Below are 23,408 nucleotides of genomic sequence, written 5' to 3'. Positions count from 1 at the left end.
TTCTGGTGCCACACGAAGTACGACAGCTTAAGCAAAATCCTATACATTTCTACATATCATTCTCCTGGTAAGCGCTGCCTCCGTAGGCTCCTTAAGAGACTATTTGTATCCTATGGGGTGCTGGGATTACGGGATTTGCATTTTAAAGGGTGTCGGGGATGGCAGCGGGAGGAAATCGGTGAATGCAATTGTAGCAGTGCAATAAAAGGCCTGTAACGTAAATGACACACCTGCTTCTCCCCACCACAGATTCTCTAATACAGACAGCAGGAGACAGGCGGTTATCATGCAGCAATATTTATATCACGCATGCACAGGTAAATAATGCATCGAGGCTACACCTGCAGCCATAAAACAAACCGCGCAGTGACTGAGCTCGAACGAGACTTGATGCCGCGTCTGTTTGAGAGTGTTTGTTGTCGAGCGTTGTTTTTCCCAGAACTGGCAGCTAAAAAGACAGTAAGTGCTGCACTAAACAAAGGAGCATCTGAACCCATTCCCTTGTCGTTTAAAGCTTTTACGTATAATACACAAGTTAATCTGCTTAATGTTACCACTGCTGGGAAAAAAAAATATTGCCAAGTCTGGGGAAATCACACTGGTCAAATTTCTCAAGAAGTCCAAAGTGCATCAGTGGCAGCATTTCAGGACAGAAGTAATAGATTTTGTTTGGATCTCTGGAGCATGGCGTTGTCTGTCCCAGGGGCCTTCCACGGTTAAACTCTGATCTGTACACTGTGACTTGCTCAAGGCTGTGTGTCTGGTGTTATTAAAAAGAAATATTGCTTCATAAAACCCCGCTGCGCTGAAGCCATGACTCCCGTTAATGCAGACTGTTGCTGGAGTATGTCTCAGAGCGGGGAAATGGGATTTTTCTTTTATCTGTCCTCCGATTGCCAAGGCAATTAGTGTTTAGCATGCGGACCCATGACCCCAGTCCTCAAAGAGATTGAGGGAAATGTTTACTTGTACTGTTGCTCTGAACAATTCACCTCCTCCTCTACTCATGGGTTCGTGCAATGGGCGGACAGTGGCGATACAGACCTCAGCATCCTCTCCATTTGCAGTGCATTTTGCAATTAAAACACTCTACAGTGGCCATCTGGACAACAAGAGCTCTGAGAAGGAGCAAAGGACTCTTTATCCTTTAGTTCTATTGGTGGGAAGAAAATACAATTGAAAGCCTTTTAGTACTGACCTATATTTTACTCTTTCTAAAGTCTTAATGTCAGGACATGCAGGCTAATGTAGACTTGTGGAGAAGAACCATGGAACCTTGTTTAATGAATTCATTTCCTGGTACCTTAAACGCAACACAAACCACGTGACGTTGATTCATCTGGTGGAGCGGTGGCTCAACAGTGGCCCTCACAAACTTCTGTTTCACTCTGGTAATTACCTCACCTAAAGCAGCTCAAATTTTTATTTATTTATTTGTTTATTTATTTATTCATGGAATACCTTACGCCAAATAGCGGAGCGTATCAGCCGGCTGCTCGCGCCAGTGTCTCTCAAAATCAGCTGTGATCGCAATCGGGGAGCAGTAAGTCAGTAGGGAGCGAAGTCTCCGCAGTCCGGTAGGTGGCAGTGAACGGTCTCAGGTAGGTAGGGAGGGCAGGTCGAGAGGGGGGGCGTGTGTTCCTCTTGCACAAGCGCTCCCATGTTGCGTACTAGTCTGGAAACCTGACGTGGATAGGAGCCGAGCAGTCAGGGCGACAGCAGCGAGCGCGCGCGCGTGTGTGTGTGTGTGTTGTGTATGTATGCATGCGTGTGTGTGACAGTGACACAGTTGCGGCAGATTAGAAAGTGTCTGCGGCTGCTCTCCGCCGGCTCACTCCTCCTCCTCCACCACCTCCTCCTCTTGCTCGGACCGCCGGAGTCGCACCACCACCACACCGGTGGGGGGGACCGCGCTCCGAACGCAGTCAGCCGGTGACCCGAGGATCCCTCTCTGACCAACAGACCCGGGCTGCGCTGGCAGGAAAGCTGGGACTAAACTACATTCATTGACTTGTGAGCGATGCACTGGCAGCATGGCCAAGTGGTTCAAGGAGCACCTAGGATTCAAAACTACCAAACCACCCCCTCCGGCACCTCCGAAACCGGACTACAGACACGGTGCGCCCGGTGCGCCTGGCTATCAGCAAACAAGCTCCGGGGCCACCTTTCCGAGTCCCGCTCAGCCGGACATCCTCACTGCATACAAACTACAAAAGGAGCTGGACTTCGAGGACCCGTACACTCCAGGTGGAAATATTTCGTTCGGCTCCAGCTTGAACGCTGTGGGGCCGCCGGACACCAAGTATGTGTCACCAAAGCACCGGCTTATCAAGGTGGAAACAATCGAAAAGAGCAGCCCGACTCCGGGCGGGGGTGTCACGGTCACCCAAACTGTGGCTGTAGCTGTAGGGAGTGTTAAATCTCCGACTTCACCTCCCTCGGACCACGACAACAAGGAGAAGGTGGGTGAAGTTTGGTCCGAGCGTTAGCTCGTGGCCAAGTAGCATAAAAGCGACAACTTTTCTTCTTCGTCTACTAATTATTATCAGACTACTCTTCTAACGCTGCCACATTCTTCTTCTCCTAATTATGCTTCCGCTGCTACTTTCTTCCTTTTCGCTTCTAATTCTTAATTTTCCAGTGTTTGCTTTTCCTCCTCCGTAACATTTCAGCGTTTGTCAGCCACAAATTACGCTTTTTTTTTTTTTTTTTATTATTTGCCTCATAAATACGTTGCCTAACTCCTTTCTAAAACAAAAACGTGGTGTGTTTGCGAACCACTTGACCTACTCCTGTAAGGAATGAATCGTTACAACCGGCAGAACTCGTTATCACAACCACGCAACTGCTGCCCACAGGAGTTGCGACATCCACCCCTGTCTAATATCTAACCTGCACTGCTAACTACAGGGAGTGCTGTGGAGGAGCACTCAGTGTCTACTTCAGTGTACGAGTTGATGCGCCTTTGCTACTTTTTTAAAAAGTGCAGGGCAAACTCTTCTGGGCCAAATGTGACTATGTGTTTGAGACTTATCCAGGGTGCCTTTGATTTAACTTTAATCTAATCTTCTTTAACTAGACAGATCAGTTTAGAGTATGGTCTGCGCTCTAATGCCTGCTGCCTGCTGCCTTGGGGGGGAAATTACTTGATGAGTTTATGGATATATGGCTCTAATTTGATCCAGCACAAGCCTGGCACATGGGCTGTTTTTTGACTGAGTGAATGTGGAGACGTACAGACATACAGACAGACAGGAGGCATGCAGGCCATGCCTCAAAGCACACTGTCATGTCAGGCTTTTTAGGAATTCATACGCTGGGTTCACGTGGAGAAAGCTGAGATGTTCAGTGCCAGCGAGCTTAAAGACGCGAGTGTGATCCAGCCGAGGAATGTTTTTCAGTGCCTGCATTGCTCATTATCAGAGCACACACCGCGCTCTCCTCTCAGATCACGCCCCAAACCAGGAGCCTGTTCCGAAATTTTTTTTTTCTGGCCCTCTCGATTTCACCCCGGCGCTACTTCCTCCCTTCCGCCCGTGTTTGCTTTCGCACCTGTCTTGTGACATGTGGCGAGTTCACAGTTGGTTTTTGGTTCAACACTTTTGTTTGTATTCCACGGTGTCTGCAGGCTGTCACAGGAGTGTTGCATGAGGGAAGGCTGTGTGTTTTTTGTTTTTTCTTTTTCCCTTTCCTTCCCTCCCCTGTTTTGATGACACAAAACACAACCGCTACTGTCGTCTGTATTTCCCATATGCCCTCAACGCAGAAATCTCTAACCGAGTGAAGCTCATAAAAGGATATTATGTTGTTTGTTTTCCCACCCTGTCAGAAACAGTTTTCACCAGCCCTCATGGATGTGGCATGTGGGTTGAAGAAGCGCACAGATATGTGTTATCAGTAAACCGAGCAGCACACTGTATTCACCCAGCCATCATGGCTACTCCAGCTGATCGAGCTGATTATAGTTGTCTCTTGTTAATTAAAGCTTATTTGGATCTCCCTAAATCAGAAATACAGTTGCCTCTCTGTCTCTTTCTCTGTGTGCACATATGGCTTTAACAGACAGCCAGTTGATTGCATAGTATGAGCTCACACCCAGCCGTATGAATGATGTTATGGACGAGCTAAATCAGTACTGACAGCTGCTGGGCTTAAGCAATATGTCGAGAGAAGGGTTTAGGAGTTTCTTGTCAGGTGATGAAGGTTAAATAAAAATGGTGTAGCTGTGGAGAGGGAAGGGAAATGAAGCAGCAGGGATATCTTAAAAAAAGAAAAAAAAAAGGCTAGTCTTTGCTGCCACACTTATTTTGTTTCTGGGTTAACCATTTCTCAAATGTCAAAAATGAAAGCATGTACACGAGTATGTCTCATTTGTTTTGTTTAAAAACAGCGGATCAAGAATTGGGAGGAAAAAAACAAGCCTACAGATAAGTCAGCACTCTCCTTGGTAACTGTTTCAAAGAGCGCCAGGAGGCTTTGTGTTCACCCTTCTGTGAGGATTACAGTTTGTCTGGGAGCCGAGGATGTGTTTTTTTTTTTTTTTTTTTTTTTTTGCGACAGTGGCTAGTCATATAAGTTCTTTGTAAATCCTTGTTACAGAGTCTCTCCAGGTGAGGATTTTAAGTGCCGCTAATGAAGAACTGGGCCCTTTCGTAGACACTGGTTTCAACGGTCTCTGAGGGAGGAGTTGTTACACGCTCTCTCTTTTCATTATAGTGTTGAAAGGTTGGGAGTGGGTGGTTGTTCTTTGTCGACACAGTTGTGTAGCTACCAAACTAATGTCCTAGACACCGATTAAAAACAGAAACCGGTGAGTCTCTAGCTTACAGCACATGTGCACATATTCCCACACCACACACTGCACGGACTAAACTCTGACTGCTGAGAGGCTGAGTAAAGAGTGTCTTAACAGCGCTGCTTGGTTACATTGATGTTTTAATTACTTGACTCATGAATGCTAATTATATCACTGCTTACCTAATGCCTGAAATGCCGATAGCAGCATCAAGTGAATTTTCCCCAGTCCATTTCTATCCACCGGCCTCCACGATGCAATGAGCAAGGTAAACACAGCAGCAAGATTAATATATAAATTGCCATTTTCAGTAATGTCCTCACCCTGTGATGTTTCTGTTTCTCTTTCCGTATTAGGACATTTTCACTTTTCGTATCATCGTCTAGAGCTTAATTTTGGTGCAGATTGGGAGTGTTTCATGTAGTTTTTCAACTGACGTGTTTTGGCTTTAATGTTGCCAAGCCCTTCACGGTCGAGTGCGCGGAGAGCGATGATCAATTATCATCCTGCCTCGGAACTAATTAGAGGCCTCATCTCCCGACTCATCGCTCCGCTCAGCACTAACCCAACTTATCTCAAGGACATCCAAAAGTGATGACGGGCTCCTCTGGAAGGCGTGTAAACAAAAGTGCTTGCCCATCACCCGTCCGTCAGTATCTGTCTTTGCACCTGGGAAACTGCTGTTCCAATCTAACTTTGGCTCCCTCCAGGGCTCGGGGTCCCTACAGTGATCCCAGCTTGCGTGTCTATCTATAGAAGCGTGCGGTTGGATCAGACTCCCAGACGGTTGCTGCGCAGCCAGCAGAAGCATCTGGAACAACAGATTTCCTCTGAGCTTATTTTTTTTTTCCCCCCCTGCGCATCTTCACCCGAGACCTGGCTCACAATTTTCAGCTGATTAATTGATTAGTGTGAAACAGTTGTAAGCGCCTCCAGGAATGTTATATTGGTGATCCTGGATGGTTGTGTTTGCAGCAGAAGTCAAAAATTAGTCAACAAATGTTGGTAAAGTTTGGCGGAAAGCATTGGCGTATGTCAAGGAATTAATGTCCCGTCATGGTTATTATGTAATCACATTATCACTGTTTCAACATTGGTTTCCACCACTTGACCGGTGTGTTGATAATGCCTTGTTGTTTTCCCGTTTTTATAAGTTAAAAGCAGCTGAGGGGAGCATTAGTGGCACCGTTCGACTCAAGGTGCTTAACTTCAATTATGTTCATGGAAATAAGCCAAAGAAATGCAGCTGTTCATTCAGGGCAAGGTTTAAAAAGAAAAAAAAAAATCAATCATCATTAGAAAGATCCAATGTCAGTTTATAAAGTTAATGCCAGTAAGCTAGTAAGCAGTAAGATAATCCTTTAATTTATCCCACAGTTGTGCAGTCCAAAACATGACAGAACTTACAACTCTGAGGGCACCATCGGGTTTGAAATCTGATGTGTGGCAGCATTTTGGATTTAGTAGAAAGTATGACAACGTGAGGGGAGTCTGACAAAAGCAAAGCAGGGTGTAAGATGTTCCAACTAAAGTTTGGAGACTATATATAATTCTAAATGAATTGATATTAAATTGAATCAAAACCACATGGATAAGAATCAGATCAAGTTTTAATGCATACTGCCATCCATGTGTCTTTTATAGTTTTATAAGACATGAAGTGTAGATGTGAAGTGAAGCACCTCTACTGCTGGTAAGAATGTCCAGTGTTGGATTTGTAAAGATGTTTCATCAGAAAATCTCACTGACCAGTCAACATGAATGTGACGGTATATCTGATCTTAGACTGACGCAACCCATCAAATAAAACCTTATCATGAGCAGATTGTGGAGAGGTAATTGAATACCAGCGCATGCAGTTTTTTTTTTTTACCTTAACAACTTCCTTCCTTTTGTCTTTTGCATACTTTCGATTCCACTTGTAGGAGTCAGATGGACCGTGATGCGGTGCACTGCAGTGTGTGAAGGAGCTTAATTACACCAGGTGCGCCGCCTTCCTAGCTGCGTTTTTCCAGCGTGGGTAGAGCGGCCTTGTTCGACTGGTCCGCAGATCGCAGGGGCTGTAGAGTGTGGCTAAACCCCGCTTGGCTTCATTTCCCTCCGCGCCGTGAATGTCTTTCCTTGACCTTTCACCCCGCCACTCCAGATACCGGCGGTGCTTTAATGAATGCGTCCCGCTGGCCTTTCACTCCGTCATCTATGATGGCGATAGAAGAAATGTCAAGCACGAGAAGCGTCTATATCGCCCAAGTCTGTGATGGTGCTTTTTCTTTTTTTTCAGGGATCCGGAAAAATTGATGAAAACATCAGAGCCTATTCTTATAGCAACCAGTTTATAGCAGACAGGAACTGGTGAGGCTGATGGCAGTCCTGGCTGCGTGTTCCAACACGTTGTAGCATGTTGTTGATCTTCACTTGAATAAACCTTTTTATTAATGCTTTACCAATTGAAATAATAATAGCTGTGTCTGTGAGTGTTTAAATAATCCAAGCTAAATGGATACATAATAGGAATAATGTCTAGGAGCACTGAAGTAATTGTCCAGTGTTGTGACTATTTCCTGGTTGAAATAGTCAACAGACTGCCGTTAAGGCTGTGTTGTGCGTGTCTTGGGTTTTGCAGCTGTTGTTTTTCATAATCACGCTCGCTAGTGGAGGGCGCATTTGTGACTCACATCCTCAAGAAAGTAGATTATTATTTGGCTGATTACATTAATTTGTGTAAAATATCTAAGCCGCCGCGTTGCCATGGCTACTCCGACTCGTATCAGTAAAGTCTGGAGTGTGATCTTGTTTGTCCGATGTGCCGGCGGTGATTGTGACATCTCTGATTTCCAGTGTGACCCACTGTCCACTGAGGCGTCAAAGAATGCCAGGCATTTCCTGAACTATTTTAAGACTCCGAGGCATTTCTTAAAATCATCTTGGCCAGCTGGAGATGGAAAAGGACGCTCGGTTTTAATTGCTCACCGCACAGACCTCTTTCCAGATCCGGCGTGTTGCATGGATTTTCTTGCGCTTTGCTGTCAACAAGAGAAAAAGCATTAGAATGCATTCCTGACCTGAACAATAATCCTGGAAGGGCACTCTGGAAGGAAGGAAGGAGCACAGAGCCGAACAGTATTCACGTCGGAGCTCCGCCTCCGCTGAAGCAGCATGAAGTCATGTTTTAGTGGAAGATGCGCTGGAGGCCATTGTGGAATGTAATTGCACAAAGAAAGGTTCAGCTTTTAATCAAGACACAATTTTGGTGAATCCACAAATTCTATTACATGTACGTGATGCCTCTGTTACCCGGCGTCATTGAGAGTAATAACCACTCATGGTTAACTTCTATATACAACCATCCCACCGCAAGTGCATGAAAGTTCGAGGTCCTGGAAATGATGGCCTTTAGCCATTGTTTGCTTATTTTCCTTTTTTCCCCTCCATCTGGGAGCCTTCTCCTCTGCTCTAAAGAGTCCCGACGGAGCCCGTTTGTGCTTGTTGCTCGATTTGCTTTTTCTAGCTTTGCTCCGGAACAACAGTCGCATGATTCCACCAGGTCACAATTAGCCTGCAGACTGGTGCTGCAACTCTGGCCGCTGGGGAGTTGTAGACACATGGCTCTGTTTTGTGTAATGACAGTGTGTGTAGCTGAGTCTAGAAGGAGGGAGCCCTGGTCTGCAGGCACATCGTCACACACGGAGATTAAAAGGAAACAAACGAGCCTGCATGCCATCTGAGACACAAAAGGGACGCTCCGCGCTCGTCTTTGCACTATTTTTTTGGCGAAACGCGTCGCCGTGCACTCCCTCGCTCTGACAATTATGTAAATTCCAGCCGCAGCCAAATAATTAGTTTTGCGTCAAAATAGCCGGCATGTTGCAGGGGTCGTGGAGATGGGGACTGATTTGGCTTTTTCGTCTCCCGCGTGAGTGCAGGCTGTTGTTTTTGTGTCACGCTGCAGGAGGCCGCCAGACTTCCGTCTTGAAAACAGAGCTGCCCTGTGATCTGAGCGCCCACCAGGAAGCTCAACACTTCCATTTCTTCTTAGTGGGACTCAGTCAGTTTCTCAATTCACTCGCATCCGAGTGAGACACGACTGTAGTAAATCATTTTAAGACTGTCGCATCTGCTGCTCGCATCTGTCAAGCGCATACACAGGGGAAGTTTGGACTGTTTTGCTTTGTTAAAGTTAGGATTTAGTTTTATTTTTAGCTGCTGTAGTGAATCTGTTATGGGGGGAGAAAAAGCAAACCGCTATCTGCACTTGTTTGTGGGAGAATAAGGAACGGCTTGGTTGCTCCAGGATTAAGGAAGTGCTCCCTTCCTGACAGGAAGTGTTTACAACTTGGTGACATTCCCTTTTTAACTTGACATGTCTGCGCTTGCCCCTCTGTGTAGGCTGGGGAATCTGGCTGCTGCGTGCTTTGCTAAAATATAACCAGGGTTAATGCCCTCGGCTGCTTCGCCCGGAGCAGCCTGGATGTCGGAAACGGTGACAAACGGCGATCGCACGTAGCCGCCGCGTGCTCCAATAAAAGCTCTTTGCGGAAACGAAAGCGTCCTTCTCGCCTTTTGCTGCGCTGCCCCGGAGAGGTGGGAAGCCACGTAGCAATGGCGGCGGTATGGAGGACTCCACCCTGCGCTCGCTCTATTGTCAGCGGAGGCGACGCGCAGGGGCCTCGGTGCATCCTCACCACAGAGGCTATCTGAGGCCACAGAGATTCCAGCCTTGATCGAAGACGTCCTCGCATAACATCACAAAAACTCTGACTTTGTTTACGAGCAGACTGCGGCTTGTTTTCCTTCCTGCCCTATGAACCGCACTTTGAAAATCAAAGCTTTTGTCGCCACGTTGTTTCGCGGAGCCCTACTTTCCGAAACTGTCAGCTTTTATCTCGCAGAAGCCACGATAAACAAAGTTGTTGTGTGCGCCTGTACATCGTGGCAGTCAAGGAGGAATGAAGCGCGCGCCCACTGCATATGTCAGCATCCCTGTGCGTGAACTGGAAATACAACTCTATTATTCCCCTTTTCAGCCATCCACCACATTCTGAGTCTGTAGTGATGAGGGAAATTGGTCCAGGGTAGTGTTGGGGACAAATGACTCGTTCATATTGGCGCAGGATTATCATATTTTCGAGAATTCCATTGTGGCACCTGAATTATTCTCGGCTCGTGTGCCGCACCGCTCACTGTACGCAGCAGAAACACTGCCAATAAATCCGTCACACAGGGACGGGGACAGAGAAGGGAAATTGGATTTTGTCAAGCGTGTCGTCAAGTGCTTAATCTTGAATATCTGTCGCGTATTAAGAGCACCTTCATAGGTTGCGGCCCACGGCCTCCACTTCTTACTCGGCTGGAGGTCTTAAGTGTCTCTGTGTGCAGTGCGTTTCGATGAAGGAGGTCCTCAGGGGGATGCGGAGGCGCTTTTTGTCCTTCGCCGCCTTGGCCGCTAACAAAAGATGCATTCATTCATCAGGAGACGAAGGCAGCCCAAGTAGGAATTGATTGAAATTAAAAAGTGCAGAGCATTTCACTCTGGGTGCTTGTAAGGATGGAAGTTCGGTCTGTTTGTGAGAGGAATCCCAACAGATCCCTGCACACGTCGCGACGCACAGGAAACAGCTACTTATTTACTAGCACGGCAACAAACGGATGCTGCTGAGGTGGAGTCGTGTGATGTAGCTGATGGAGCCTGTGTGGATAATTTATGCATCTTTTTTTCAAGCCAAAGACACAAAATTCTTGCCATCCGAAAAGTTCATCGTAACAAACACAAAAGGAGAATTCATTCCATTCAATTAGTTGCTTCAGTAAAAAAATAGCCGTGAGTTGTGCTGTTGAGTTGGTATTCAAAACAAGCATTTACTTTATGGACATGTACTACACACTTTCACACTCATGAACACTTATAGGATAACTTCATTTATTTAGTGATTATGTCCTTAGGTTGCAGTGTCCGATGGGAAGCCTATAAATACAGCATAATGTTTGCATTCCATTGGCGGAAAAAACGTAAAACTGAGGCTAACGTTGCTTAAAGGGAAATAATAAGCTCTAAGTAGGCCGCCTAGAAATTACAGTGCAGGATTCTTTCAGACTGCGCATTTGGATTTCCCAAAGGAAGACGATTTGATGCTGATGAGTGGCAGCTGTCAGGGATATGTACTTACTTACATCTGCATGTTATGTGTTGTGTTAAGAAAAATACGCGACGGATGACTGAGTAAAAGCCACCAGCCTCAGGTGTTCGCGCTGATAAAAAGACAGAAGAAGAAAGACAGCTGTGACAGAACGTGGTCCTATTTTTAACTTCCTGCATGGATAAAGATTCTCACAGTAGATTTTTTTTTTCTAGAAGATCTCTGTGATTGCCTGCCAGCTCAACTTGGGCAGACTAAACGTCTTCAGAAACTCACTGATTTGAGCGGGCACTGATAATGAACATCCTACTTTGCCGGTGATTGAGGCGTTCCCTGAACCTTTTCCTATGTGTCACACACCTAATTTTGTGCGCGTATGTGTGCAGTTTGTATGCACGTACGCGTGGATATGTGTAGCGTGGGGAGAATTATAAAAGTTCAGTGACACAGAAACTAAGGCTGTCGACCCACATTTCTCTAAATGCTTCTGTTTCAGCCGTATCGAATGGCCGCATTTCTTTGACTGTCGACGTATTAGAAGTCGAGTGTTTTGAGAACTTATGTCTCCCATGGTGGCGTTAAACCGTAGGAGAAGAAAATAACACAAAGAAGCTTTGATCATTATCCATTGTTCTTGTTAATTGCGTTCTTTTGTTCCAATTCGAAGTACTCATCTCATTAAATGTGGCCCGAATGACTGGACGAGATCTTGGCCGCCCGTTTTATTGAGGATGCATTAAGAGATTACTTTGGAGTCAGGACAGCCAGGTAATCCAGGATGCATTTTGTGGAAGTCATCAAGTACGCTGCTATTCTAAGTATAGCATGACTGTACTGCATCCTGTCGTCCTCCAGAGTCTGTGCTTCAGAGTCAAACTTAACAGATACATAAGTCTGAAGTTCACTTCGTATGGTTTCATTAAAAGTCCGTTGTCGTTAAAAAAACGCCATCCGTGTGAAGACAGTGACGAGAAATCTCACAGTTATCTTACTTCCATCCAGCTGTTTTTATACAGGTGAATGGAGACGATTGTTCAAAATGATCAGCTAAAATTGCTGCTGTCTCTAGATTATGCAATAATTGTGACAGTCCCAACAGTAAATCATATTCACTGTCACAATGTGAGGACAATTCGGGTCTACGTGATAAAAATACATTATCAAGAGGAGTTAATAACCATAATGTGACAATTCAGTGTTCTGCTGGAAAACTTGGCCTCCAAATTCACTAGATCCCAAACTCGTCAAGTATCCCACTAACAACACCCTCTTTCCAGACACCACAGGACACCGTCAGAAGGTCCATTCCCTGATGAGTCACAATTATTTTGGAGGCACAAGGGAAAACTACACAATGTTGGGTTAATGTTATGCCTGATCGGTGTAGATATGTGTGTTTATTTATTTATTTATCCTGACTCAGCTGTTTTCTGCACTGCTGACTTTGGTGCATGGCAGCGCTCCTCCTGCATCTGGAAGCGTTCCAAAGCGAAGCGGTGCCAAAAGATCCCGCTTCACCCCGGTGGCGTGCGAACTCGGCTCCACATGGGAAAGAGCGCGGAGATCAGAAAAACCAACATTTATTGGGGAATAGATCTTAAGGGTTAAGTGGCGGTGTAATAAATAAGTCGGCACCCGCAGCGCAGATGTCTCCCTGGGAGGCACGTGCGGAACCGACGGTTGAGCACACTGATGTGTTGTGGCTAGGCTAATTCTCAAAATATGTACAGTTAAGTACATGTTGTGCACGGGCTGTGATATCCCGACCTCGCTAATGGAAGCAGTTCGTACGCTGGAAGGGGTTTCATTACAAGCCTGTTTTGGACTGTATTACTTTGCACATGTTCTGAAGACGTGTGGGGATGCTTTTATCTCGTTTCCTATAAAGTCGCCAATACTTTTTGTGTTGTTGCTGTTCCGTAAGTAAGAGTAGCATGATTAGGCTCAAAAATGTGCGCTCTTGGATGATTAATTAAATTAGAAGCAAAGCACATGCCTGTACCTGGTGGAAAAAAAGCAGAATCTTTGTTTATCTCTCCTGATTGGTGCGTGAACCGCAGCAGCTTGTGACTGATGGCAAAACGGCACCTTTATGGCAAATATATTAATTTAATTAGCTACCTCTGCAGACTCCTAAGTAGGCCTTTAAAGGAGGCGCATCACTCTTCAAAGCTCCCAGAGAGGCAGAACGCTCCGGCAGCAGCCGCGTTTCTTAGGAAACATTTCAATAAAGTTTCATTAACGTCAGGTCTGCGTGGTGGAAATGCACTCCTGCTCCGGCTCCGCTTTAGAGGAGAAGCTGCTTCTCCATCTACCTAATCTGCTTGGGAGACGTATCAACCCGGCAGGGCTCAGTCTTCACAAGGGGACTTCGAGTGAACCGTAACCAGATTTGTGCCCGCTTCTTAGAAACACGAAAGTATCTTATTGATAGTAACTGCATTATGTCAACAGAGAAGCTGTGATCACTTTTGCTTAAATGAATTGCCTTGAGGGAGTGTTCCTTGCCAGTGCGTTCCTTCCACAAAACTGAGGCCAAGTTATCTTAAGACGAGTGCGTTTATCCCGAGTTTAGAGGCGAAGATAAGGTGGCGGAGGCACCGCGATGAGGCTCGGCTTTCCCAGCCCGACTTTACATGAGCATTCAAACATTTCTCTTCCGCCCTAGAGGAGTAAACATACATGCCAGTCTATTCCCGAGCTCTCTTCTGTCGGCTCATCCTTTGTCTTCTCTCCCTTTTTCCCCTCCCTTCCCATCATCTTCAACACAACTGTCTCCCCGCACAATAGCGGCGTGTTTCTTTTTTTTTTTATGCCGAAGAACAATAGCGCAAAAAAAAACAAAAAAAACCCTTTCGAAACGGCGTAATGCAATTGAGCTGCTAAGCACTGAGTTGTATTAGGTTATCAGTGGCTGAAATCCCTCGTGGTGTGAGACATAAATCACACACGCCAGTCCTCCTTCTTTCTTTCTTTCTTTTTTTTCCCCCCTCCTCCTCCCTCTTTCTAAAGCCTGCTGACTTTTCAGGCAGCCTCTGAGGAGCTCCAACCTTCACCAGCCCCTGACGCATTCGATTCTTCCTGGACCGGCCGTGACATTAATATCATCGCCCAGTCTGCATTTATTCAGCAGGAGCGATTCCGGTTTTCATTTTCATATTTTAATGGCGTTTATTTGGTTGTCGCCCGGTGAAGTCACCGGCCCGCTGTTTTATTGCGTCTCCCCTCTGATTGATTGCGGTTTTAAAATGCCAACAGTGGCCACGATGCTCGCTCAAAAAACGCGGCCGTTTATTTCCTAATTATTCGAGCCTAAAATCCATCTGTGCTCTCAAATTTCATCAAATGCGATTTCTGTTTTTTTTTTTCGTTTTTCGTTGTTTTTTTTTGTTTTTTTTTTATTCGTTCGCCCTTGATTGCCCGATGAGTCGGCTGAACGCATTAAGAGTGCGGTGGGGCCGGATTTTCTCACTTCTAATGGAAGGCAGGGGCCCAGTTGAATTGTAATCCTAGAAGCCTTAGCATCCTCGAGCATTGAGCCAAAGTGGCAGGTGCCTGTTATAGTCTCCCTGCTTCGCTAATGTTCTCCCTCTGTTCTCCCTGATTTGAAGTCGGCCTCACGGCCCGGGAGCAGGCGGCGCATTTCAAGAAGTCTTCTGCCGTCTGCTTTGCGGGGCTGCCAGGGCTCTGGCAGGTACGAGACGCGACCGACCAGGATCCGAGCCGCTCGGTGGAAGTAATTGAACGAGTTCCCTCTCTACGCTTGCAGACCAGTTAAGGACCCCGGCCGCCACCGCGGGGACATGGCCTGAGCCGGTCAGGTGGCTTTGCGAGATTCATGCGGACTTACATCGCAGCTTAGCGAAGACCTGATATGTGGCGGCCCTGCCGGCCAGTGCTGAGAGGGGAATTTTACTTTCATGACAAGTGTGGCTTGGCTGCAGTCCTGACACACCCTGGCATGCCACAAGGCAGATGGTGTGTCCCCAGGCGAAGCCGCCGCTCCGTGGCACCCCTCTCCTCATAAGCCCATGCTCCTCCTGCTGTCGAGTAGTCATTAGTGCAGAGGGACAGGAAAGACACACTGGAGCTATTTGGAAATATTAACCGCCTCCTCCACCCGAACGTGAACTAGGCCCCAGGGACCAGATGATGGCACCTCGTAGAGTTCACCTCAACTGTTGATGGTCCTAACACCCAGGAAGGATCTGTGTAGGGTGGATTTAATAATGTTCTCCCCCGCTTATGAGCGACGGATGTATTGCGTAGATGTACACAATACTGGGTTGTAATGTGACACCAGGTGGCGGCGGCGATAATGACGGCCCTCAACGTTTTATTGCAAAACTTTCAAACACATTTTTTGCCAAAATGAAAGTGAAAATGGCTCCATTCTGTTGTGACTAACGTCTTTGTGGTCTACTTGCGTTCAACGGTCGGCAGACTGGAAACAGGTTTGTCATCGGCCTAGGTAGGCTTTTGATGGGGAAAAGAAAAGCGGACTTTCATTGTTGATCGAAATAAGCCGGGTGCTGAAAGGAGCTTTTATTGCCCAACTCTGAGTTAAGCGTACGGCATACATACCTGAAAAATGTCTTTTACTTTTTGTCTGACAAATGCCTCCAACCGTAATTACGACTACTGTGGATGTGTTCCTGTAATCAGCCCAGGAAAAGGTTCCTTGACTGTAGCTTCAAAGCAGAATATTTTTTTGAATTTGTTTGAATTATTTAAAAGCTGTTTCGAATAAAGGTTCGGCCTCCGCAGAAGAGCAAAACAACCGAGAGCCGCTTTTTAGATTTCAATTTCAGAGTACCAGCTGGCTTGTTAGCCTTCCCTGTTGTTGGTTGTTTAGGGAGGTGAAAGAGAGAGTACATTGGAGTGAAGCGCTTCACCTTATTTGCTCTTTGATAAACTGAACTAAAATGTGATGATACTGTTTCGTATCGAGCCCACGCTGCTGTCAAAGCAAACGGTCGTGTTTGAATCGCAAATGACAGATTTGTTTTGTTTTTTTTGTTTTTTTTTTTTACCCGTGATTGCATTTAATCCCCGCACGTGATCTTATCACAGGGTTTCGTCACGCACCCGGACTTTATTTGTCGTACATTTTGTTGACAGGAAAGCCAAGGGGATGACGTAATGGTGTTTGGAGCACAAAACTCGATAAGTGATTGCCCTATTTTCCTGAAACATGTCAGAACATCCTTTTGGCCTGTGACGAAGGCGCTGTAAGTTCTAAGGTGGTTCATTTTGAGGAGTGAGGTCAAATATACAGTGTAATGTGTGCCCTTGGGCCGAACAACTAAACCTAAAGACTGCGCCCATTACTTCCAATATATAAATATATTTTACACGACACTGATGTAGAGAATTTAAGTTTCATTTGAAGTGTGTAATCCCATTTGTGGATTTTGGTCTCAAACCTCGAGCCACCCTGCTACAGCGTGCGGACCACAGCGAGGTGGACGCTGGCCTTTATCTCCAGCATTTACGTGATTCATGTGTTTTTTTTTTAAGTGAGGGTTACTTATTCTTAGGTCTGGGCTGTGTTCGCAGTGACTGGGCCCGAGGTGGGTTTGGCTCCCGACGCGACTCCCGACGGCTGAGTTTCCATGCAACGCGATGCGAGATGGAAATGACACCGTGGCTGGAATGCATAATCTTCTGGGTTCCCTGGGGTTGCAGAGACGCTGCCGATCTGATTGGCTGAATTTTAATCAAACGTGCGAGCGGAACGTGTGTAGCCTTTTTTTTTTTGTGTGGCACAAGAAAACAAACCAGGACAGTGTTTGCATTGGATCCCCCCCCCCTCGATTCTACCGCTCGAATTCACAGAAGCAAAACATTCAAGGAACCCATAATTACGCTTTGGAAGAAAAGAAGTCCTGCTTATTTTCCCCAAAACAGGCGAGGAGGGAATACTCGAGAAGGCAGATTTGACGCACAGAAGCTGCTATGAACACATCCGCGGTGCTTAACTTCCTTTGCTATTATTGCCTAATCCGTGTATAGTGAGGATGAATTTACCTGCCAGCATTTCTCTCTCACTGAAAGGCTTACAAATTATCCCTTGTGAACTTTGTAGCATTCACCACTGGGAAACTTTTCAAGTTGTTTTTCTAAAGGGAAGAAAAAAAAAATTAGGTATCGCTGCATTAAATGACTCTTGACCTCGATCATTATTGTAAAATCCTGGTGCTTTCCCAGCGCTCCATTAGAGGGTTGTATATGTACATAATGCTCACTTCCCCAAGGCTTGGCAGGTGTGTGCGTGTGTGTGTGTGTGTTTGTGGCGCTCGCACGGGTGGCCTGCATAAGTGGAAGTGCGCTTCTGGGTAGCGTGATCCCTCTGTGGCAAAGATTTACAGGGGTTGTTCTCGGGAAAGCTGGCTCGGCGGAGGCACAGCACGGTGGGCACGAGGCTCAGTCCACCTCCAGGGTGCCCCGCCCCGGCCCCATCCACCAGATGAGTGATGAGCTTGTTTATAATGAGACCAAATCCCTTCCTGTTACACATGAGTCACGGGGTGGTGTAGTGCCAGCCTCGTACGCATTTCGCGTACTTAGGTGTTTCCTTGTTTGTGCGCGTAATGGTTTTCAACCTTAAAAGCCCCCTCGACTCAGATGTTTCCAAATTACAGAACGCGCGGTGACCTTCTCATCTGCCCACTGATTGGCAGGACTAGACTGTCAGGAGCCTCGGCGGAGGGGAAAAAGTCAGTTTTCTAACAGCTGGTCCAAACTCCACACGCCCTTATTACATCCAGCGTCCAAGATGCCTCAGATTAGAGTTTACTCCCTTTAAAATAGAAGATTTTTTTATTTAAAAGAAAAAAAAAAAATCCTGGTAGATAAAACAAACATTTCAAGGAAACAAATGTCCCCCCCAAAGGCACTGTGGACACAAACTTGCTCCGCTCCCTGAAGGTTTGAGCTGTATTTCTGGGTCTCCGGACGTCCACCTAATTGCCATCTACTTGCACAAAATGCTCAGCGAAGGAGCAGGGCTGCAATTAGCCGTGGCTGACTGCCAGCTCGGCATAAATCTGCCAAATTGTTTCTCTTAAGAAAGTTGAGCAGTTGTGGTCTTCTTTCCTCTGCTTTTGAAATGCAGGCCTGTCACTGGGCTATCATATAATTAGGCAGACCAGCAGTAGCAGAGAGAGCGTGTTGTAAGGCTAAAAGCTGAGGCATTGTGGTGGTGTGCCGAGGCATACGGAGGTGGGGTGTTATTTATGTGCTTCTCCCTTTATCCTCTGGCTTTGCCTCGCTGGATATCACTTGGCCCTGTCCTGGGTCCGCGCCTGTATCTGTTATTGCATCTCTCCTGACACCGTACCCGTGTTGTGGTGTTCAGCAGAGCAGCAAAATGAATTCCCCTCTTGCTGTTTCACTTTTTGTGTCCCCACAATCCCTCAATCTAACATTTCTGTCTCTCTGTCTCTCTCTCTTTTTTTTTTTTTTTTTTCGTCATGCTGCAGCTCATTATCCTCGAAGACTATGCGGACCCTTTCGACGCCGAGCAGGCTGGTGGCGCTCAGACCACCACGGAAAAAGTGACGACTGAGAACGACGGCTACATGGAGCCGTACGAGGCCCAGAAGATGATGGCAGGTACATGGAGTTAACACGGAGTCTTAATTAGGATGCAGTGCGATTTGGCTGCGTGAATTAACGCAGCGGCTCAGATGGCCCTTTTACCGTTTTACATGACAGGTGCAGCGGAGCCAAAATCACTGGTGTGTGTGTGTGTGTGTGTGTGTGGTGTGTGTGTGTGTGTTATGAAATATGTCAAGAATCAATCCAGTAGAAAAGGGTTTTATATACGGCTCATGTATTTTTTTCGTACATGTGGAGAAAAGCCACTCACTGGGACTTCCAGGAAGTGTTTTTTTTTTTTTTTTTTTGTGAGATAACAATAGCTAGCATAAGAATTTAGCTGAACCGCATTCCCCACACAGCTTTGTCACAGCGCACTCATTCTGTGACTGAGCACAACAGTGACAAAGAACAAGGAATATGCACATAGAAGGATAGAAATAATAATAATACTAATAAAAAAAAGTAGCGGCTGTTTTCCTCTCCTGAACAGACCTTAAACTGCGTACAGGGTTGCTACAAAAGATGTTTGGATGAATGTCAGTCTTGAGGATGTTTCTGGAACGGGGAGCTGACAACTTGATATACTGACATATCATATAGCACATACCCGTACCTCTCACCATCCCGCACACCGCTCCCGTTGCTCCCACAAAGGCTGAACATGAATGATTCCATCCCTCCTCGGCAATTTTCTTTTAATGGTCCTCCAGACAATCTCTTGTTTTCATCTGTCTTACTGGTTTGACCTCTGGCCCAGTCATTGCCTCAGCTGAGTACAAAAAAACTCAAGATTTATCGCCTCCACCAGAGTGAGGAAGCAGGAAAGGGAGAAAAAGAAGGAGAAGAAGAAGAAATCTCAACAAGGCTTTTTTTTTAGTGGTGTCACTTCAGTCCAAGTTTTTCTTTGCTTTATAAATTTAACTCGACACAGTTGTGCATTTGGCTCTATTGATACACTGTTCTGTTCTGGCAGCAAGTGTCTTTTATGTCTGACGAAGTCTTCAGTTGGTTTCTCCCGTTGTTCCTCTGTGGAACCTGAGGCGGTTTTGTATTCAGGCTCCCAGCTCTTATCTATTGATTGCCAATATTTTGGTGGAGTTTTTTTGGGGTTTTTTTGTTATTTTTGTCCTTTTTAAAATAAATGGAATTGTGAATGGCTTTCTGTAGAACCACTGTCATCTTGATGAATCCACAAATGTTAAATAAATCACTTAAATAAAACCTACACAGGAGTGGATTGTAACATAATTATTCAAGGAGGAAATTAATACAATCTGAACTGCTTAAGCCAAAGCGAGTAGAGCTCCCCCTGGTGACTGGCTGCAGTATAGGTCATAAGCTCCACCCCCTCCATGTTAGTGGATGGGACAAATTAAAACACTAAAGTATACGTCAAATACTTTTTTTTCTCAATGATGGTTTCAGTCATTTCAGGTAGTTAATATAATACTGGTGCATATCCAGTGTCCATTTTTCCAGTGTCCAAGTTTTGCGATCCATATTGTGGCTCTGCGTGGCTCCACTCCATGACCTTACTGCACAAACTCTGTCTCCAAAGTAGCAAGATGGCACCGCCCATATCCTCTGGGAAATTAGCGTCACTTTGGCCAATGCAAGGAAGTGGGGACGCATTGTCCATGTTTATACAGTCTATGGTCTACACACTTAGACTCATTAACAGATGGATACTGTCCAGGTTGGCCCCCGTGCTGTGGTTGGGGGTTAAATTCCTTGCACAAGGGTGTCATAACAAGGCAATGAGGGTCAATCGCTTTCTCTTTCTCCCTCTGTGCGAGGCCAGATGCTCGCACCAATACATCAGCGCACTGGCTGTAGCTGTAGAGTAACTAATGCATCTCTCATTCTGACAGCGTACTGGCCAGGCAGGACTGCACACTCAGAAATTAGTCAGCTAAAAAGGAGAGAGCAGAGCGGTTGCATGCAGTGCTGCACTATTACTCTCTTTCATCCCTTTTTTTTTCTTGCTTTCCCTGCTTTTTTATTTATTTATTTTTTTTGCTAAATGACAGCCCGTACCGTTAATAATAACCGAGGTTTCTCCAGATTCTCTCAGATTGTTGTCGCTCTAACAGCCTTCCTCTCCTCTCGGATCTTGCGTTCACAGATGGGTGCAGATGGACACCAAACACTGAGCATGCCAACGCAACAGAAACTTTTTCTATTAATGGCTGTCAGAGCTAGTTTTTAGTTTGCCATCCGCCGAGTTTATGCCGTCTATAAAATGGTCGGTCTACCCCCTCGTTTAACTGTCTCAACTCGTAAAATTCAAATGGTTTCTTATAAAAACATGTTTCCAGTTAATTTTTAAAAGTGGACCGCGAGTAAATCTGACTTTTTAAGAGTGTCTTCACATACGGCCTTTAGATTTACATCGGTGCTGCTGTCAAGTTGAAGTTCGCTTACCGCACCCCCATTTTGTGGCTGTGCCGCAGTAATAATTCTGCTATTACTTTAGGTATCCTTATTAATAGTATCCATGTCATGAACACTTGAAACCACCTGAGGTTAGCGTCTTCAGTTTGGAGTCATTACTTGTGGTTTTGCGCTGCTCCTAGAATAGATCTGCTTGTGATTAAACAGCAGGTAGCTCTGTAAAACAATAGTGTGATTAAGCTGTTATTGATTCTGCAAAGTGAGAATTTTAGTTCCAAAATCTGCAACTTCGTTTTCTTTCTGTCAGACTCTGTGTTTTTGACGTCTCCAAACAAATTGCTGCGTGCGCGCCAGGAAATTGTTCCAGTTTAAAGTCCCCCAGGCAGGATAGCAAATACACCAGAGTTAATAACTGGTTTTAGGATATTGTATTTTTTTTATTTTATTATTTCCCAACCTGAAGTTCACATGGCACAATGAACAGCAGCAGCTGACGTGTCTCCTCTACGGCTCTGACATCATTTCGCTCGACAAGCGTGAGCTCGGTCTCTGCATAGGTGCTGATTAGAAAAAGGCTTTCCACGCTCCTCCCCTTCCATTCTGCATTTCACGAGCCGTTGCGGCCTCGCGAGTCAAGCGGCTTGATTGATTATGATGGTTTACCACGTGTTCACCTCAAGCAATTTTATTTGAAGCCCTTTCATTGTGAGGATGAGAGGACTAAAAGCCTGTCGGCCTCCTTGAAAACTGGTCTGAACAGTATTTTACTTAGAAGTGTGTTAAAGTATCTTTCAGGTAGACTAATCCTCTACGGCTTTATTGTTGACAGGAGAGGAAACACACTCACCGGCCACTTTATTAGGTACACCTCGCTAGTAAAAAGTTGGACCCCCTTTTGCCTTCAGGACTGATTTAATTCTTCGTGGCATACTTTCAACAAGGTGTTGGGAACATTCCTCAGAGATGGCCTCATGCAGTTGCTGCAGATTTGTCAGCTGCACATCTATGATGTGAATCTTCCGTTGCGCCACATCCCAAAGGTGCTTTACTGGATTGACCAACAACCACCAACAACCATACCACGTTCAAAGTCACTTAAATCCCCTTTCTTCCCCATTCTGATGCTCAGTTTAAACAACTTGTCTTGATCACCTCTACCTGTCTGAATGCGATTGGCTGATTGGCTATTTGTGTCAACAAGCAATTGAACAGGTGCACCTAATGAAGTGGCCAGCGAGTGTACATTTCTGACTTTTTTGGTTTGGTTTTTGTTCCTGCAAATTCACTTCCAGCCTTGGCAAACCCGAATGCAATTTCATTATCCAAAGGCCGTGTGTGTTTAAAAGTGTTCCGGTGAAATTCTGCAGAGAGCGGAGGTGTAATTTTGAAGATACTGTTATTATTCCTTGACTGCACACCATTCACACCTTGAACACACAAAGATTTGACCACGCTCTCGGAGGTGTGGCACGTAAGGCCCGAGGCGAAGAGTGCCACAGCCGTTTACGTAACACAGTGTGCATTCCTGCTGTTTGTATGTGTGTCTTTGTTGGCACGCACGCGATTGGGAATCGGACTCTGTGTTTATGTGTGCGCGTGTGACAAAGGGAGAAAAAGAGAGAAAGAAAGAGAGAGAGGGCTTTACTGGCCTGCGCTCCTTCCCGTGTGTGTGTGCTTTAAGCTCCGTGTCTCTTCTTTTTTTTCCCCTCCCAAGAGCCGTCCTTAGTGAGCTTGAGCCGACTGATTTATGGGCCTGCCGGAGGGGCATGTCACAACTTCCTTAACCCCTCCATAAGCTGCTCCGTACCGGCCGGCCGGGGCCGGGGCTCGCTGCACCGCTCGCAGTTATGTGAGGTCGTGTGCGCAGCCGCTCTGTCATTACAATTTTCCCTGCGTGTGTGTTTTCCAGAGTGCCTCGAATGTTTGTCGTGTCTGCACGCGTCAGCCATTGCATGTGCTATCTTTGCATCCGCGTGAATCCTCCGAACGTTCGCGTGTGACCCTGAGAGAAGACCCCCACCCCCACCCCCACCCCTCATCGTTGTGTTCAGGCATGAAGGCTCTTTATGTTTATGTATTTATTTTGACCGTATGTGACACGAGTAAAACTTCTGCCTGCGCCTCTTCACTTTCACATGTTATCACCCATGTGTTCATGCGATACACCAATCAGCCACAACATTAAGAACACAGACAGGAGAGGTAAATAACATTGACCGGTGCAATATTGTGCTGGGAACCTGTGGACCAGGCACTCTTCACCTCAGGCCTTACATGCTGCTACTACCCCCTCCCACCTCCCACCCCATAGCAATAACACTCCTTGATAGCAGCAGCCATTCCCAGCAGGACGCAGCCTGACACAAAAAAATGGTTTAGGAACGACTCAAAAAACACGGCCTCCAAATTCACCAGATCCCAAACTGATCAAGTATCTATGAGATGCACTGCGACAGGCTTGATCCACAGAGACGCCCACT

At 46.1% G+C, this 23,408-nt stretch overlaps 1 protein-coding gene across 5 annotated transcripts in view; it reads left to right on the top strand.

The window, feature by feature from the left end:
• The first annotated feature begins 1,459 nt into the window (after positions 1-1,459).
• The window catches only part of LOC125005281 (SH2 domain-containing adapter protein F-like), a 93,514-nt gene continuing 71,565 nt past the window's right edge, over positions 1,460-23,408 (top strand). The window contains exons 1-2 of one of the 5 annotated variants that reach the window (XM_047580519.1): positions 1,460-2,462; positions 18,414-18,546. In XM_047580519.1, coding sequence (XP_047436475.1) covers positions 2,034-2,462; positions 18,414-18,546 — 562 coding nt within the window. In that variant the 5' untranslated portion in view covers positions 1,460-2,033. The remainder of the gene's footprint in view (positions 2,463-18,413; positions 18,547-23,408) is intronic. The other 4 variants (XM_047580521.1, XM_047580520.1, XM_047580522.1 and 1 more) reach the window with 4 other exon arrangements.

This window comes from Mugil cephalus, chromosome 3 (assembly GCF_022458985.1).
Source record: "Mugil cephalus isolate CIBA_MC_2020 chromosome 3, CIBA_Mcephalus_1.1, whole genome shotgun sequence".
Lineage (NCBI taxonomy): Eukaryota > Metazoa > Chordata > Actinopteri > Mugiliformes > Mugilidae > Mugil > Mugil cephalus.
This window is presented reverse-complemented; position numbering and strand designations above follow the sequence as displayed.